This window comes from Nannobrachium achirus (assembly GCF_963921795.1).
Source record: "Nannobrachium achirus genome assembly, chromosome: 9".
NCBI classification, from domain to species: domain Eukaryota; kingdom Metazoa; phylum Chordata; class Actinopteri; order Myctophiformes; family Myctophidae; genus Nannobrachium; species Nannobrachium achirus.
In genome coordinates, this window is record NC_137818.1 from 51,067,180 (window position 1) to 51,082,796 (window position 15,617).

General features: G+C 40.9%; 1 protein-coding gene across 1 annotated transcript in view; it reads left to right on the top strand.

Moving 5' to 3' along the window:
* prex1 (phosphatidylinositol-3,4,5-trisphosphate-dependent Rac exchange factor 1) overlaps window positions 1-14,360 on the top strand; it is a 132,358-nt gene extending 117,998 nt beyond the window's left edge. Inside the window, exons 31-42 of the mRNA XM_080733365.1 lie at window positions 494-622; window positions 1,155-1,196; window positions 4,482-4,699; window positions 5,369-5,471; window positions 7,709-7,852; window positions 8,531-8,645; window positions 9,767-9,833; window positions 10,411-10,455; window positions 11,575-11,750; window positions 12,495-12,597; window positions 13,278-13,345; window positions 13,487-14,360. Of these exons, the coding sequence (XP_080589491.1) occupies window positions 494-622; window positions 1,155-1,196; window positions 4,482-4,699; window positions 5,369-5,471; window positions 7,709-7,852; window positions 8,531-8,645; window positions 9,767-9,833; window positions 10,411-10,455; window positions 11,575-11,750; window positions 12,495-12,597; window positions 13,278-13,345; window positions 13,487-13,529 (1,253 nt within the window). The 3' untranslated portion in view covers window positions 13,530-14,360. The remainder of the gene's footprint in view (window positions 1-493; window positions 623-1,154; window positions 1,197-4,481; window positions 4,700-5,368; window positions 5,472-7,708; window positions 7,853-8,530; window positions 8,646-9,766; window positions 9,834-10,410; window positions 10,456-11,574; window positions 11,751-12,494; window positions 12,598-13,277; window positions 13,346-13,486) is intronic.
* Window positions 14,361-15,617: the final 1,257 nt, after the last annotated feature.

Consider the following 15,617-nt stretch of genomic DNA (forward strand, 5'->3'; position numbering starts at 1 on the left):
CACATTATGTTTGTATTACTACTGTATACTTGAGAGTACAGCAACATTTTAGCTCCATAATTTCATAAATGGAAATGTCACCCTATTTTTTGGTGCCCTTGATAACCCTATCCCTTCACGATATCTTTTTAGTCAAATTCTACTATTCTTGTTTTACTTGAGTAAAAGTATCAGTACTGCAATGTAGAAATACTGTTACAAGTAAAAGTCGGGAATTAAAAGTAAATGAGTAAAAGTACAAAAGTATTGGTATCAAAATTGACTTAAATTACCAAAAGTAAAAGTACTCATTATGCAGAATATCCCATTTCAAGTTTTCAAATGTACACACATCTTTTGAAGATAGCAGCTATACAAGCTCACACTGAGCTTGTAGTTCGGCTATTTTCAAATGGACAAAATGTATATAGGGCTGAACACACACACAAACACACACGCACGCACGCACGCACGCACGCTCATTGCTCAAGCAGTGTGGGATGTGTGTGAACAGAGTTCCGGCACAATGAGGATTGGACAGCAGGCTGTCGCTCCATCATCCACAAGAACATCCAGGAGGACCCTTGGAACCTTCCCAGTTCCATCAAGACTCTGGTGGAGAACCTGCAGAGATTTGTGGATGGTTAGTGGAAAAAACACACACGCACAGCCACACACAGACGCATATGCACACGCCTATTGTGATATCCTCACTGTTGGGCAGAAAACTTGCATGCATTTTTGTTAAAATCTTGCATAGATATTTTTGTCCATAATAACATGCCTAAAATGTTTATTTTTTCATTAGTGTGGTTGCCCCTGCAGGGCAACCAGACTTTAGTACTTGTCCGACTTTATTCCATCCAACCATCTTTCCTCCCCTGTTAGATAAACCTTTTTTCCTGCGCTACTCCTCCCAAAGTTTTTGTGGCATGCACTTGGGACATATGACAAGGATGGAATTGTTAGCACTGTGTGTTTTTTTAAGTAAAAATGTACTCTTTTGGCCGGGGGCAGGTTTCCATTCCGAAACCAGGTTAAGGTTAGGTTTAGGGGGTTGGAATAGCAATGTTTCAGAGTGCCGATGTGTAACCGTTTTGGCCATAGAATTTCCCCACCCGACAATGACAATATAATGCTCACTAGTAGCTAATGTCTTGTCTTGACCTCTTCAGATGGAAAGAACCAACTTCTGCTGGCTCTACTCAAGTGCACAGGTACGTCACTCGAAGCGTGTCTGTCACTCTGTTTGAATGGTGTGTCTGTATGTCACTCTGAATAATGTTTGTACGTCACTTTGTTTGAATGGTGTGTCTGGATGTCACTCTGTCTGAATGATGTGTCTGTCTTTCACTCTGAATGATGTTTGTGTGTCACTCTACGTATCCACCATCATGGTGTCCTAGGCGTTTGAATCCACCACGGGGCATCCAGCTTGGCCGGGCGTCTGTTAGACAACACTTGACCGTGATTGGAGGGTGGGAAGGCAGTTGGGAAGGGTGATCTTTGTCTTTGCTCAAACTCCTACAGGCTGGGATGGCAGCTGTCTGTGGGGAGTGTCGAATGGGAGGAGTAGGCTGGAGGCTCTACGTCCTCCCAGTGGGGGCTCCTCACTGGCAGGCGAGCCAGTAGGGTACAACAGCAGTGGCAACACAGAAATGTGTGGGGAGGGTTAACTGTCATAAAGACTAAATTGGGAGGAAAAAAGGGTGTAAAAATAATTGCCTACTCCAAATAATAAGTTTAAAATGAGGAGAAAACCCCCAGGGCCCTATTCTACACTAGGTCTGCTCCTTTTTTCCCTCTTCACCAAATCTCTTTGTCAAAAAAAAAAAAAAAGTCGATCTACAAGCTCACAAGCTTGTTTTTTGATTGGCTATTTTCGTCGAATGTTCGCCCCCCGGAATAGGGACACGAGTGTTCATGTTTTTAAGTGCGCGTGCATTTTGCACACAGTAAAATCCCTTACGGGTCAGTTTTTATACTGTCAGAGTTAATCACCACTTAGGGTTTTACTGCGTACAAAACAAGGAACCGTGCAGGAAACACTTTAACATGTGCAGAGTAGCATGTCGTTGCCATCGGGCATAAACCTTGTATCTCCATGTTTCAACTTTTTATGCTTTTTCTTCGTAAATGAACGCCCTACTTCAAGGGTCTTAAACAGGGGGTCCGGGACCCCTAGGGGGTCCTGAGAGTTACTACAGGGGGTCCTCCAAATCTTTGTGTGATAGAAACCTTTTTCTCCTTTTTTATATTATTATTTTATATTAACCACTTGAACCCTAGTGTCCATATTCTGAGAACTTTAGCCAAAAGTCCCTCCATCTTGAGATCACCAGCTACTGGAGTAAGAGAGGAAACGACCGCTTTGCCTACCCAGGACGGAGATGCGAGAGATTAGGAAAATCTTTTGTACCGGCTGCCCTTAAGCTGTACAACGAGACACATAACGGACGAATGAAAAGGACTTCCTTCCTAACTTAGACTGACGGAACTATTGCTGTATTGACTTTGACCTCTAAGGACCTTCCAGGGAAAGTGCTCATGTGCGTCTTGCGGTGACATGCTTCGTTTCTTCTTCTCTGAGCTGTTATTGTTTTGTTTTTTCGCACTGTTTTTTTGACTTTGCACTATTAAGTTGGAACTATTGCTGTATTGACTTTGACCTCTAAGGACATTCCAGGGAGAGTGCTCATGTGCGTCTTGCGGTGACACGCTGCCTAGTTTCTTCTGCTCTGAGCTGTTTCTGTTGTTTTTTTCGCACTGTTTTTCGACATTGCACTATTAGGTTGTGTTGGTAGTTTCTGAGTATGTGTCTTGCTTAACAATGACAGTGAGATACTTGTTGCACTAACTAGCATTGACTGCTTTGGTCTCTTTTTGTAAGACACTTTATGTATATATACTTATATTTAATTCGCCCCCTCTATTTGATGCACCTTCTCTTTTTTGGTACTGTACTGCTCTTGTTTTTACTCTTATCTATTTTTTCCTACTTCTCTGTAACTTTGTAAATAACTGTATACTGCTGTGTTACAACTGGACAACTAAATTTCCCCCTTGGGATAATAAAGGTATCTATCTATCTATCTATCTAAAAATAGCAGATCTATGTGAGCTTGTAGATCGGCTATTTTCAACAAAGACGTTTGGTGTAGAGGGGAATAAGAGCAGACTAAGTACGGAGTGAAGTGTCAAGTTATGTATTGATGATTCAAGTGGTTAAATACGTATCTGAAAACACAAATTGACATGAATCCAAAATACACTGATGATTGTGCTGTCAAACGATGAAACTATATGGAATATATGAACAGGTTGTGGGTGTCCCTGCTTCATCTCTCTCTCAACTAAGGGGTCCTTGGCCTGAAAACATTGAAGACCCCTGCCCTACTTCATCATACTGTACAAGAGAGTCAATAAAAATAGCACAATACGTCGCTATGCGATGCGTTGTGAGCTCGTAGATCGGCTATTTAATTAAAAATAATATGAATAATACAAAAGGAACCGTTACAGTACAAAGTTTCCACCCGACAGCAACGATATGATGGTAGTTAATGGGTGCTCATACAGTATGGTGGTAGTTAATGTGCACTATTCTCCTGGGTGCTCCAGGCTAATGGAACATAATGGAGCACCTTGGGGCCATGCCTGCTTAGAATGCAAAGGTTGGGATCTCCTCGTCACGTACTCTAGGGCCTTAGAGTTGACATGTACAGTATAGATGGATCTATGATGAGATTACTCTCCGGTGAGGCAGTGTAGACAGACGGGCTGCGACGGTGGGATGAGAAATGGAGAGTCTGACTTATAGTCTGTCAGTTGACAGTGTTGCATGATGACAGTTTCATGATTCATGAGTATAGGGGGGGCGACAGCTAATGGAAATATTTCAAAAATAGATCTACAAGCTATACGACGATGTGTCAAATAAGGCTTAAGTGGTTAATGAGACTAGATAGATTTATACTCGATTATAAATCACTTGTCGATGATTCAATTAATGGAAGACATATTCTATAGAATTATCTCTGAGAAAATAATAGATAGTTGCAGCCCTATACAATTCACACCCCTATATATTCCCTTCCCTATCCCTACCCAGAGCTCTGGAATAATCTCCCCCCTCATATCAGATCTGCTCAATCCATCACCATTTTCAAGTCCCTACTTAAAACGCATCTCTTTTCTTAAGCTTTTAATAACTCCTGAACCCATAGCCCATGTCTGTTTTTATCTTTTTTGGTGTTTTTTGAGTTCCATGCTTCGCGCTTCTATTTGTATTCTTTCTCTTGTTGTGTTTTTAAACTGCTTTTACCTGTACAGCACTTTGTTCAGCTAAGGTTGTGTAAAATGTGCTCTATAAATAAAGTTTGTTTGATTGATTGATTGATTGATATCCCTCTTTCAAACCCTTCCTCGCTGTCTGTTTTGTCCTCCCTCTGTCGTCCCCTCTCCGTCTCTCCGTCCCTCTCTCCATGTCATCCCCCCCACAGATACGTCTCTCCAGTTGCGGCGAGACGTGATCTTCTGCCAGGCGGCGACGGGCGCCCTGTGCACGCTGGCCGAGCAGCTGCTGACGGCGCTGCGCGGGCGCTTCAACAACGCCGGCGAGTACCAGGAGGACGGCAAGGAGACCAGCCGCAAGTGGCTGGAGCAGATCTCCGTCATCGGGGTCCTGCTGCACTTCCAGACCACGCTGTCACTGCACATGGTGAGGGGGACACACATCTGGAAACACATCTGGCTACTAGTAAAGCCTGCTTAATATTTCGTCCCATGACGGCGTTGCAGAGCGAAAATATCTTTGGTCCGCGACGCCATCGTACGATGGAGCTTAAATTATGCATGACCCTTTTCTATGAAGCCCATGTCTGTATAATGCATTCTAAACAAACCTGCTTGTAACACTTGTGTTGTCATGCCCAGAATAGGGATGCTATGGTTCATCTGGTTAAAAGATGATACCCTTACAGTCAGTGATATTTTAAAGTTTTAATTATAAAGTATTCTGTGTATTTATAACTGTAATTGTAGTCTCAGAAACGGATCATAATGCAGTGTTCACAATGCAATGCATTATAGAAAAGGGCTTCATAGGAAGTAAACATCAATCATCAGTGCTTTTGAGCAAGGCATTAAAGCTACATTTGAAAGTTACTCCTATTTCAACTTAGGGTAAGTGATTAAATAGCTCTATATTCTGATAGTATGCATTGCTATAAACGTTAACGGGAGTCTCCACGTATCTCCAGCTCAGGTCAGGATACCAATTTTATCCAATCCGGATGGAGAACTCAGGATGCAGATTAAACTTGAAATTAGAAGTGATGACAAATGGATACAGTTAAATTAAAAGAGCTCTTCTCTTCTCCCCTGGCAGAAGGAAGAGAGGACCATGCTGGAGGACACCAAAGCAGCTCTGTTGGATCTGGATAAAATCTCAGTGTTCTTCAGACCACTAGTGAATGAATATCTAGTTGCAAGTAAGAGACTAAAGTAACTGTTTAAATGTTTAGTGTCCCATTCAAACAGTTTGAATGAATGCCCTACTTTGTCATACTAGAATACCACACAAAAGTAGCATAAATAGCAGATATACAAGCTCACAACGCTGGTTAATAGCTTTTATAAACATTATTATAAACATTTAACCAATGAAAACTAGTAAAAAAGAGTGTAACTGTATTGGGTTATTTTTATACATACAAGGTTCCCCCCCAACAGTGATGATATACTACTGTACAGCATGTCGTGCCCCACATTGAAAACCTGTGTTGTAAGCCAATGCTGGCGATGCAGCATTAAGTAACAGTTCCATTATGTGACGCTGAAGGTGTTGTAGTTCCATCGGTCATTTTATAAATTGGATTTTCCATGTTTTCGAATGGAAACAATAAGCAACGTTATACAAGCTCCATAAATCATCGCATATACGAGTCACTGCCCTTGGCTTCCTACCTAGTTTACATGACAATGGGTTCGAGGGCTTCATCACCTGGCTATTTCCGTCTCTGACCTTGGCTAAAACAGGACCAAACCAGCTGATGTAAAGCAGTGGTTTTCAACCTTTTCAGGCTGTGACCCCCAAAATATTCATACTGAATGAACAGGGGACCCCTGTCCCCCCACCCTGACGAGCACTAAGGGTTGAGGCATTACATTTTGTATAACACGGTTCTATTGTGAAAATAGCAGATCTACATGCTCACAACATGTGAACATGTGAGCATGTAGACGGCTATTTTCACAATTTCTGCTTCTAATATTTGACAATTTGGCCAGTGTTTAATTTGTCATTTTAGAGCTATTAAAAAGCCCTTGAATTGTCACTTAAGAAATGTGCAGATACCTATAGTCTATCTATAAACTTAAACTATGTTTGTTTGTTTACTGTTCAGTGAGAAAACAATGTTGCACGTTAAGTTAATCATCTGGGGACCCCCCAAAATAATTTTGGGGGTTGAGAACCACTGATATAAAGGACCACGGAATCCTCAATCTTTTCTTTTATTTTTTTTTCTTTCAGCAGCTTACAAATAGCCAGCAGCATTGATTGTTCTTTAAAAGCAAATGCACAAGATGCACTTCCTGTTTGCAAGGCAAAGCTGTAGAGAAGGGTTTGCTATTTGCCCGCTTAGTGAATGTCAGTCAACGGAAGTGGTTATTGACACTAGCAGAGCACACGCCATGCATGTACTGTAGTCACATAAACACACACACGCAACTATAGATACACATGCTCATACTATGCATCATACTGTGCAATCAGTCAGGCAAGAAGAAAAACATCAACATCACCTTGCATTCACAGGCACACATTAATTCACGTTCACTCAAAGAGTTATTCATGTAAATAACCTGAAACACTGAATTCCTGGTAAAATAAATTATCTATATACAGTATTTTTTTTTTTTTTTTTTTTGCAAGAAATTATCTTTTATACTCTAGATCTGACTCAATGGTGCCTCTGCTAGTAGAAATCTTCAGTATCATTTTCTATTCAGACTTTTGTCTGAGGAAATGTCATCATTGTTGACGCCCTCATTAGGCAGTTGTCTGGGTGGGGACGGTCCCTTTGTCAACTCATCTCTAAACTTGTGGGGCGGGCGGGAAGGAAATTAATCTGGGAGTTTTTAATTTCCTTTGAACTGCCCCAGATCACCAGACTTGTGTCAGGTAATATCCAGCATAGGGTTTGCTACAAATTATAACAGTAGGTGATCGAAGGCAATGAAAAAAAAGTTATTATGCAGGTCAAAGTACTAGTCCTATTGATTCATATATCGTCACTGTCGGGCAGAAACCTCGTATCTCCAAGTGTCAAATTTGTAATTTTTTCCCGCAAAGTAAAGCAATGCTTTATCATACAAGGCCATCACACAAAAGTAGTGAAAACAGCTGATCTACAAGCACACAACGCCGCGAGGCGTTGTGTGCTTGTAGATTGTCTGTTTTCACTTGTTTAAATCATTTTTTAAATGATAAATGCAAAACGAACGGTTTTGGACATACAGGGTTTTCACCCGGCAACGACGATATTAATAATTAATAAAGTGTAAAAAGAAACAACATAATGACATATAGTGAGCTATTGAATTATACTCGATAACTAAGTCATCTGAACGTGTATGCTTCTGTGTGTGCATGCGTGTGCGTGCGCGTGTGTGTGTGTGTGTGTGTGTGTGTGTGTGTGTGTGTGCGCGTGTGTGCGTGTGCCAGACACACCAGTGTGCTACCAGGTGGAGGGCAGCAGACAGGCCCTGCAGGTCACCATGTACATGGACAGCTGTCACTTCAGTGAGCTGCCCAGTCGACTGCAGAACGGAGGCGGCCTCAAGCTGCACACCGTGCTCTTCACCAGGGGTGGGTGAGCCTTGCTGGTCCATTGAATTGAATGAATACTTTATTTGCCCATTTAGATGCTGAGGCCAATTCTATGAATGTCTTCTAAATCCCAACAGTTTTCTGGAAAACGTATGTTTCTATATCAGTGGTGCTCAAACCTTTTAATGTCAAGGACCCCTAGAATAATATGTATTGGGCTGCTGACCCCCATCTCAAAATAATTTGTTCCAGGGACCCCTGGACAGTAGTTTTGTCCATACAGACACTGTGTAGGTGCTTCAGTGAGTGGTGCTACAAAAGTGGCAAAGGAGTTTAAAACAATATAGGATAAATGGATACACAGTGCCACCTACTGGCTTCTTGCATGGACTGCAGTTTGGTAGCAGTGTGATGAGTGTGTTGAAGAGTGTGTGTATTTTGTGGTGTGTGTTACTAATGGTTTCCAGTTGGAAATCAGTTGTTTTTCTTTTCTGACAAAGTATAAATCAACCCTTAAACTTGGATTTATAATCCATCGCGCAATGGTGCTGCTCGTTGAAAAGAACCCGATCTTAGAACTAACTAACAATGCATCTTAGCGTGTTGTTAACTTGAAGATCTGTTCTTTTCAACTAGCGACAGCGTTACATCTTTAAGTGAGGCATTAGCATGTGCCGCCAGGTTCTTTTAAACTTAACATGTACACATATGTCCCAGGTCTGGAGCGGGCGGAAGGCGTGTCCCAGCAGAACTACATTGACATGGAGGAGTTCCAGCAACGCACCAATGCTGTGTCACTAGAGAGAGTCAAAGCCTATTACCGTAGACTCAGGTAAACTACACATCACTGCACCGCATCATGTACTGTAGCCTGATAGACTAGACTAGAGCCTGACCCAATACCCATGCCAGACTTTGGAGTCTGATGCCATTCCCAATTTTGGAGAGTCCTAGGCCAGTGGTTCTCAACCTGTGGGTCGGGACCCCCAGAGGGGTCCCCAAATTATTTTGGGGGGTCCCCAGATGATTAACTTAATGTGAAACACTGTTTTCTCACTCAACAGTGAACACGCCAACATAGCGTTTAAGTGTATAGAGGTATCTGCACATTTCTATAGTGACAATTTAACGACTTTTTACATCTAAAATGACAAATTATACATTGGTCAAATTTAAAGGCTGAAATTGTGAACATTTTCACAATAGAACCGTGTTATACGAAATGTAATGCTCAACTCTTAGTGCTCCTCAGGGTAGGGGTCCCCAGTTAAAATATGATTATTTTGGGGGTTGCAGCCTGAAAAGGTTGAGAACCACTGTCCTAGGCCACAGATTTTAGTTTTTGTGACCGATATACCGGTATTTATTTCTAAATAAAACAAAATAATATTTATTGTATAAGCATAATACTGAAGACATAGATGTATGGGGGGGGGGGGGGGGGGTCAGGGTTTAACTGTCTTGCTCAGAGGAAAACCTCTACACACTCAGCTATGGCCACATCATAGCTGAGGGGGTGACTGACATCATAGATGACTGATGTCATAGTCCTGACATCATAGATGACTGATGTCATAGACAGATTGAAGCCACAGCGTTATTAGACCCTGTCTTGTTCAAAATACTAGTCGATAATGGTTCATTTTTGTTGTTATTTCAAGCAACCGCTTTTAATTAGGTTAATTTGAAAAGTGACTCGTGCATTGAAAAACCTTAAAAAGCAATACTTGAAGCTAAGAGAAAGTCACAGTCAGCTCCTGTGCTAATGATGGATTAGCGAGTTAATTAGCTAAAAGGGCCTTGGTGTAGCAGAAACGTGCTGTGTACTCTCCAATACACACTGCATGACTCAGCTCTCTCACACACACAGTGACTCAGAGCAGACGGATTGTCTCAGCCAAGCCAAGCGGTTGTAAAACCACTGTAAATAGAACTGTCTTTTCTGTCCCAAAGGGCCTTCTACTTGGAGAAGTCCAACCTCCCCACAGACTCCAACACAACAGCTATGAAGATTGACCAGGTAAATACACATACACAATATGTTATTTTCTGTTATGTAATATTTTAGTTTTGTTTTACAGTTTGTGCCATTTTTTCCCTCATTTTTACATATTGTTTTAATGGATTCTGCAACTATCACATCATTATTGGATGTTTATTTTGTTTTTGTTTTTTGTCACATTGTATACACTCACTGTACACTGTAGGGCGGAAACCTTGTATGCACAAAACTGTTACTTTTTCAGGAAATGGAAAAAAGGACCTGTGAGTCTTTATTGCTACTTTTCATTGGTTACATATATATTTATAAAACCCACAAACACACTTAATCCACACACTTAACGCACGTTCACTTTTCCACGTTCCTATAATAATAGAAATAGCTAATACTACAAGGTCACACTACCCTGACACTCTTGTAGGACAAATAGTATTATTTGTCAAATGAAAAACCAAAAATATATTGAGATAAATATATTGAGATACAAGGTTTCCGCCCAACAGAAATGACATGTGTGTGTGTAATGTGATATTACACTGTACATGTAAGCCCACATAATGCATGATTGTTTGACTGAATATAAATGCAAGCGCAGATACTGGGCCGTGAAGTAAGAGACCTTCAACCAAAGATTGCCAAAGTAAGATGAACTGGTGTCTTGGTATTGCACTGGAATAGCCCTGCTAGCACGTCCACATTCCCTCATTAACCACAACTAACCCTGACACTTCCATAATAATTTCAACAAACATGAAAATAATGGACTCCATCTAAACTTGACAAATGTAGAATTAATTGTAGTGCCTCAAACTGACTCTAGTGGAAATAGACTCAAGAGACTGTTGTATAAATATTATTTCCCCAACAGTTTAAAAGGTAGCCTTGAGATCTAGAGCCTTAATCTCATGTTGACATCAACTTCCTCTGAAAATATCATAGATCACAGAACTCCACCATAATCCCACTTGAGTTATTGTTGGCAAAGTTCTTTGCCTACCTCCCTATGGCTATGGTCAGACTGGCAGCCCAAATCCAGATCCAGATTGGAATCCGATTGCAAATAAGACACATCGAAACACATTTTTGCAAATTATATTTGTCTGATTCATAATTTATATACCACAGCATCACGCAGAGAGTTGCCGATCTACTGTATCCCAACATTGCTACAGTGCAACGCAGTATGGACTTGTAGATCAGCCATTTCTGGCGAGCAACACCGCCATACGACTTGCTTTGAGCAACAAATGGGATTTGCCTGCAGCCTGATCAAAGCTTACTATGCTTGAGCACTATGACTACAGTGCTCAGGCCTGCCACTCTGTTGGACGATAAGCGATATTATCCTTTATCGTGAAGAAAAAAAAAAACAACACTCACGATAATCGTATTGTGGAGATTTAATTTATCGCGATATCGTCCTCCGTCATGCACTGGGATCAATTCACCTTTTATTTTCCGAGCTGCATATCCAGTACCACTTAAACCCTCTATAATTGGTAAAATGTACTTATAATATATGTACTTGATACAGTCTTTTTTTCACTCTCTATCAAATGTCTTTGCCAAAAAATAGCCGATCTACAAGCTCACAACGCGTCACTACGTCACAAGCTTGTAATCGGCTATTTTTTGGCAAATGTTCCGCCCCAGGATAATGGATTTTAATTATCGCGATAATATCATAAATCACGTTTTCTTTTGTCACAATCATCGTGATAGGAAATGTTCATATGGTCCCATCCCTACTGCTCTGTAGCTCCTGCGTCCCCTCAACACCCTGGACGACCTGTGTCGACTGATGCAGTCCTACGTGAACGTGCGTCCCAGTGGCCAGGGCCACCCGTCGGGGGTCAGCGTGCTGTGCGTGTCCTCGGAGCTGTGCAACCGCTTGGGAGCCTGCCACCTCACCATGTGTGGCACTGGCATGCACAGGTCAGCCACAGGAACCCGCTTGTATATTGTAACTCAAATAAAGGTTTACATTATTGACCACAATAGCCATTTTGACGTGAAATAGTAGGCTAAACGCAGGTATTATAGTCTAGTAGGAAAGGGGGGTCCACGCGCATAGGGTGGATTTATTTTCGCCACCTGTTTTTTTCTTAATCCTTAAAGGGTATATTTTAAGATTCTGCCAGGTGCCAAGCATGAAATATCATCCCAAGTGGTTAATTTTTAATGATTTCTTGCACCTACCCATTCACTTACTATACAGGAAAAAAGACCCCCCCCCCAATTTTTTTTTTTTTTTTTTAAGTAGCATGTGAGGGGTCTAACTAGGGGTTTTCCATGATTCGGAATCCATTGCAGGTTGAACGAAAAACTTTCCTTGGGCAAAAAGTTTGCCCCTCAAAACTGTGAAATATATAATATAATATTTTTTATGCAAAAAAAATGCTTGCAATGGATTCCGAATCATTCCGTAGCATTCTGTTCAGGTCAAACAAAGTTGGGTGCTGCTATTTAAAAGCTTTCACTACACTAATGTACTGTAATGGAACCTTAATTACCGTAGTCTAATTGGTAACACTTGTGTTTGTGTTCATGTCCATTATGACTGCCATGGAAAAGGCCTGTTGCTTGTAATGTATCGCTGAATTAATAAGCATCCTAATTGAGTCTCTCTTGACATACTGTAGCTGTACACATTGATTTTTGTCCTTTGTTCTTTTACAGATGTACCTTAAGTGTAACACTGGAACAGGCTATGATTCTGGCCAGGAACCATGGCCTTATACCCCGCTGCATCATGCAGACCATGGATATCATGCGCAAACAGGTTACACCTGACGGCTTAATAATAACAATTATAATAAAAATAATAATAAGCTTTCGATTTGGAGAATTTAACCCATTTAGAACGGGTACACATTTTGTGTATCATTATTTTATGCTTTAACTATTGAAAAATAGCAGATATACAAGCTCACAGCGCGGCACCGAGTGCCGCGCTGCGAGCTTGTAGATCTGCTATTTTTGAAAAATCGTGAAAATTAGAATTGTGACCCGATTCTATAAGTGTCTTTTGAATCCTTCTAAGATTTTTTTAAAAACCTATGTTTCTATGTCAGCAATCTGGCCAGCCATTGTCAAAGAAAAGGTCCTGTTCACTTAACTGGAGCTCAGTTAGTCTGTTCTTGAGAGACTACTATGTCAGTGGTTCTCAAACCTTTTCATGTGAAGGACCCCCAAAATGATATGTATTTGGCCACGGACCCGCATCTCAAAATATCTAGTTCCAGGGACCACCCAGAAGCAAAAATGTAGTTACAAACGTTCGCTTCGAAAATGCATATATTCAAAGATTTGCACACATTTTCACGACTTTTTCAAAAATAGCAGATCTACAAGCTCGCAGCGCAGCACTCGGTGCGCTCGGAGCGCTTTCACTGGTTAAAGCATTCAATAATTCTAGGCCTAAATGGGTTAAATAAATAATTGTAACGAATTGTCTCCTAGGGGACAAGAGTGGAGCTCTCTGCGAAGAATCTCAAGGTGATGGAGCAGATGCCTGCCTCGGCCCCAAGGTAGCATATACTGTACACAACCACCTGCTGGTACTAATGAGTACTGCGGGAGCACAGTACTACCATCTCACATTACATTTTCAACTGAAAATGCGTCATTCGACTTAAATGATAGGAGGAATGTCTTTTCTCTTCCTGCAGGCTGTTCAAGCTGTGCTTACCACCCTCTGACGGAGATCTCTAAAGGTGGGGTCGCTCCAGTCTTAACGCGACGGTGCATTTTTAAAGCATTGATCAACACACTTGAATTTACTTGAATGTCACGGGTGAAGGAAGGTGGAGAGGAAGATGGCATGAGGGAAGGAAGCCTCGCCGCTCACCCTCAGAGAGACGACAGTGGCGCGATTCGCATTGGCAAAGCTTCCCCCCCCCTTGATACACGGAACATAAGTTAAAGATAAAGAAGACTTTGTTGTCCGTTAAATTTAACATGAAATGGAAATTTGCCTTTGGCACACTGGCAGTCAGTATACAAAACAAACAAAAAAAAAGTCTCCGGACAAACTAAAGCTGATATTAACGACTCGATAACCAATCAATGACTGGCCACTTATCGAGGACATCCATTAAACATCCACGCCTGATAACGTACATGGAAAGTAGGCGCCAATTCTGAGGACAGAACTTCATAAAGAAGCTTTTATTTACTAGATTAACTTAACTACCTGTAGCTGACTACTTGTTCTAAAAGCAAATATGCATTTATGCCTCGAACTGCAAGTCCAGAGAACTGGGAGTTAAAAAAATGGATGGTCCAGGACTGAATACCAGGTTAACCAAGGTAGATGAATCATATCATCACTAGCAGGAAGGTAAATGAAAGGAGGAGATTCAGGGATGGATGGTATGGGCGCTTGCGGCCCATTGCATGCGGTAAATGTGCAATTACTGTAGGTTTAGTTTGAGTACTGTATTGCTGCACTAAAAGAAGGATAGTTATTTATGCAGGAGCATTTTTATTCCTCACTTCTATCAAGTATTAAAGAATTTAAAAAACCATTCCAGCTTACGTACAGAACAGTGTTTAATGGGCCAATGTATGCCATGTTTAAGACTTACCTGCTTACGTGTTTGTTTGTTTTATTTATGTCTATGAAGATTCATTGTATCAGTAATGACTGGTTTATACTTGGTTGGCACGGCGTGTTGCGGACTGAAAATACCACATCTACAAGCTCACGACACGCGGCACTGTGACGCGCTGTAGTCTTATAGATCGGCTATTTTCAGTGCCCCGACACCAGCGCACAACTAAGCATGAATCACCCTTAAGTGTTAAGCATCAGGGAGTGCTAGGGAGAGTCGAGGAAGCTAGCATATCATAATCAGGGGAAATCAAGCTATAGCTAACTATAGAGTGTTTGTTTGTTAATATGCAAGTCATGAATCATTGTTAAATTATTAATATATTTGTTAATTTGCGCTAGTTGAAGGAATGCCTTCTGTTGACTCAGACGTGGTGATGATGACTTGATGCTTTGCCGTTCTCAGTTGATTTTAAATCTTGAGCTGTCCTGGCATGGTAGTATTTTAGGCAGAATAAGCACAATGACTCATCCAATCAAGTTTCAGGGTTAGCAAAAAGGACTGTATGCCTAAGCAAAAAGAACTGTGGATGATTATAGAGAAAGGGATCATTTGAAGATATTATTTTGACTGACAGGTTTATGTTCTCGTGTACAGAACAGTAACGATGTCTACTAGGGAAAAATAGGCTATGGTATATGCCTTGTTGGAACAGAGCAATGCTGTCATTTAAATTTGATTTATTTTTTATGGACATAATATAGTAAAACATTTCGAGTTGTTTTGCGTTGATGATTGTACATTCAAAGAGAAGTTGTTTCTCTTGGACAAGCCTAACCTCACTGACAACATTGTTTTATGTTTTATTTTGCCTGTTAAAATGCCTTTGCATGTAGATTGAATCTGTGCTGAAATATTGCTTTCTCTAAACAGATCATTCAGCCTTTTTTTATTTATTTCAAAGATTTTGGTCCCAGAAAAGCAAATTCCCTCCACATTCGCCTGTAGTGCTCTGACCACGGCTGCTATATTGTACACTGGTGACTATAACTCCATTATTTTCATAGTTCACATTGTCATCTTATCATAAATCAGCTAATTAGCTTGTGCACTTTTATATTAATAGAAATGGTCTTAATATTAGCTATGCACAGTCCCGTGAATCAGAATGCGCATTATTACGCTTAACTTGGTCTTAATTGATTCTTACAATTCTTTTGTTTTGTTTTGTTTTAAGTCAAGTCAT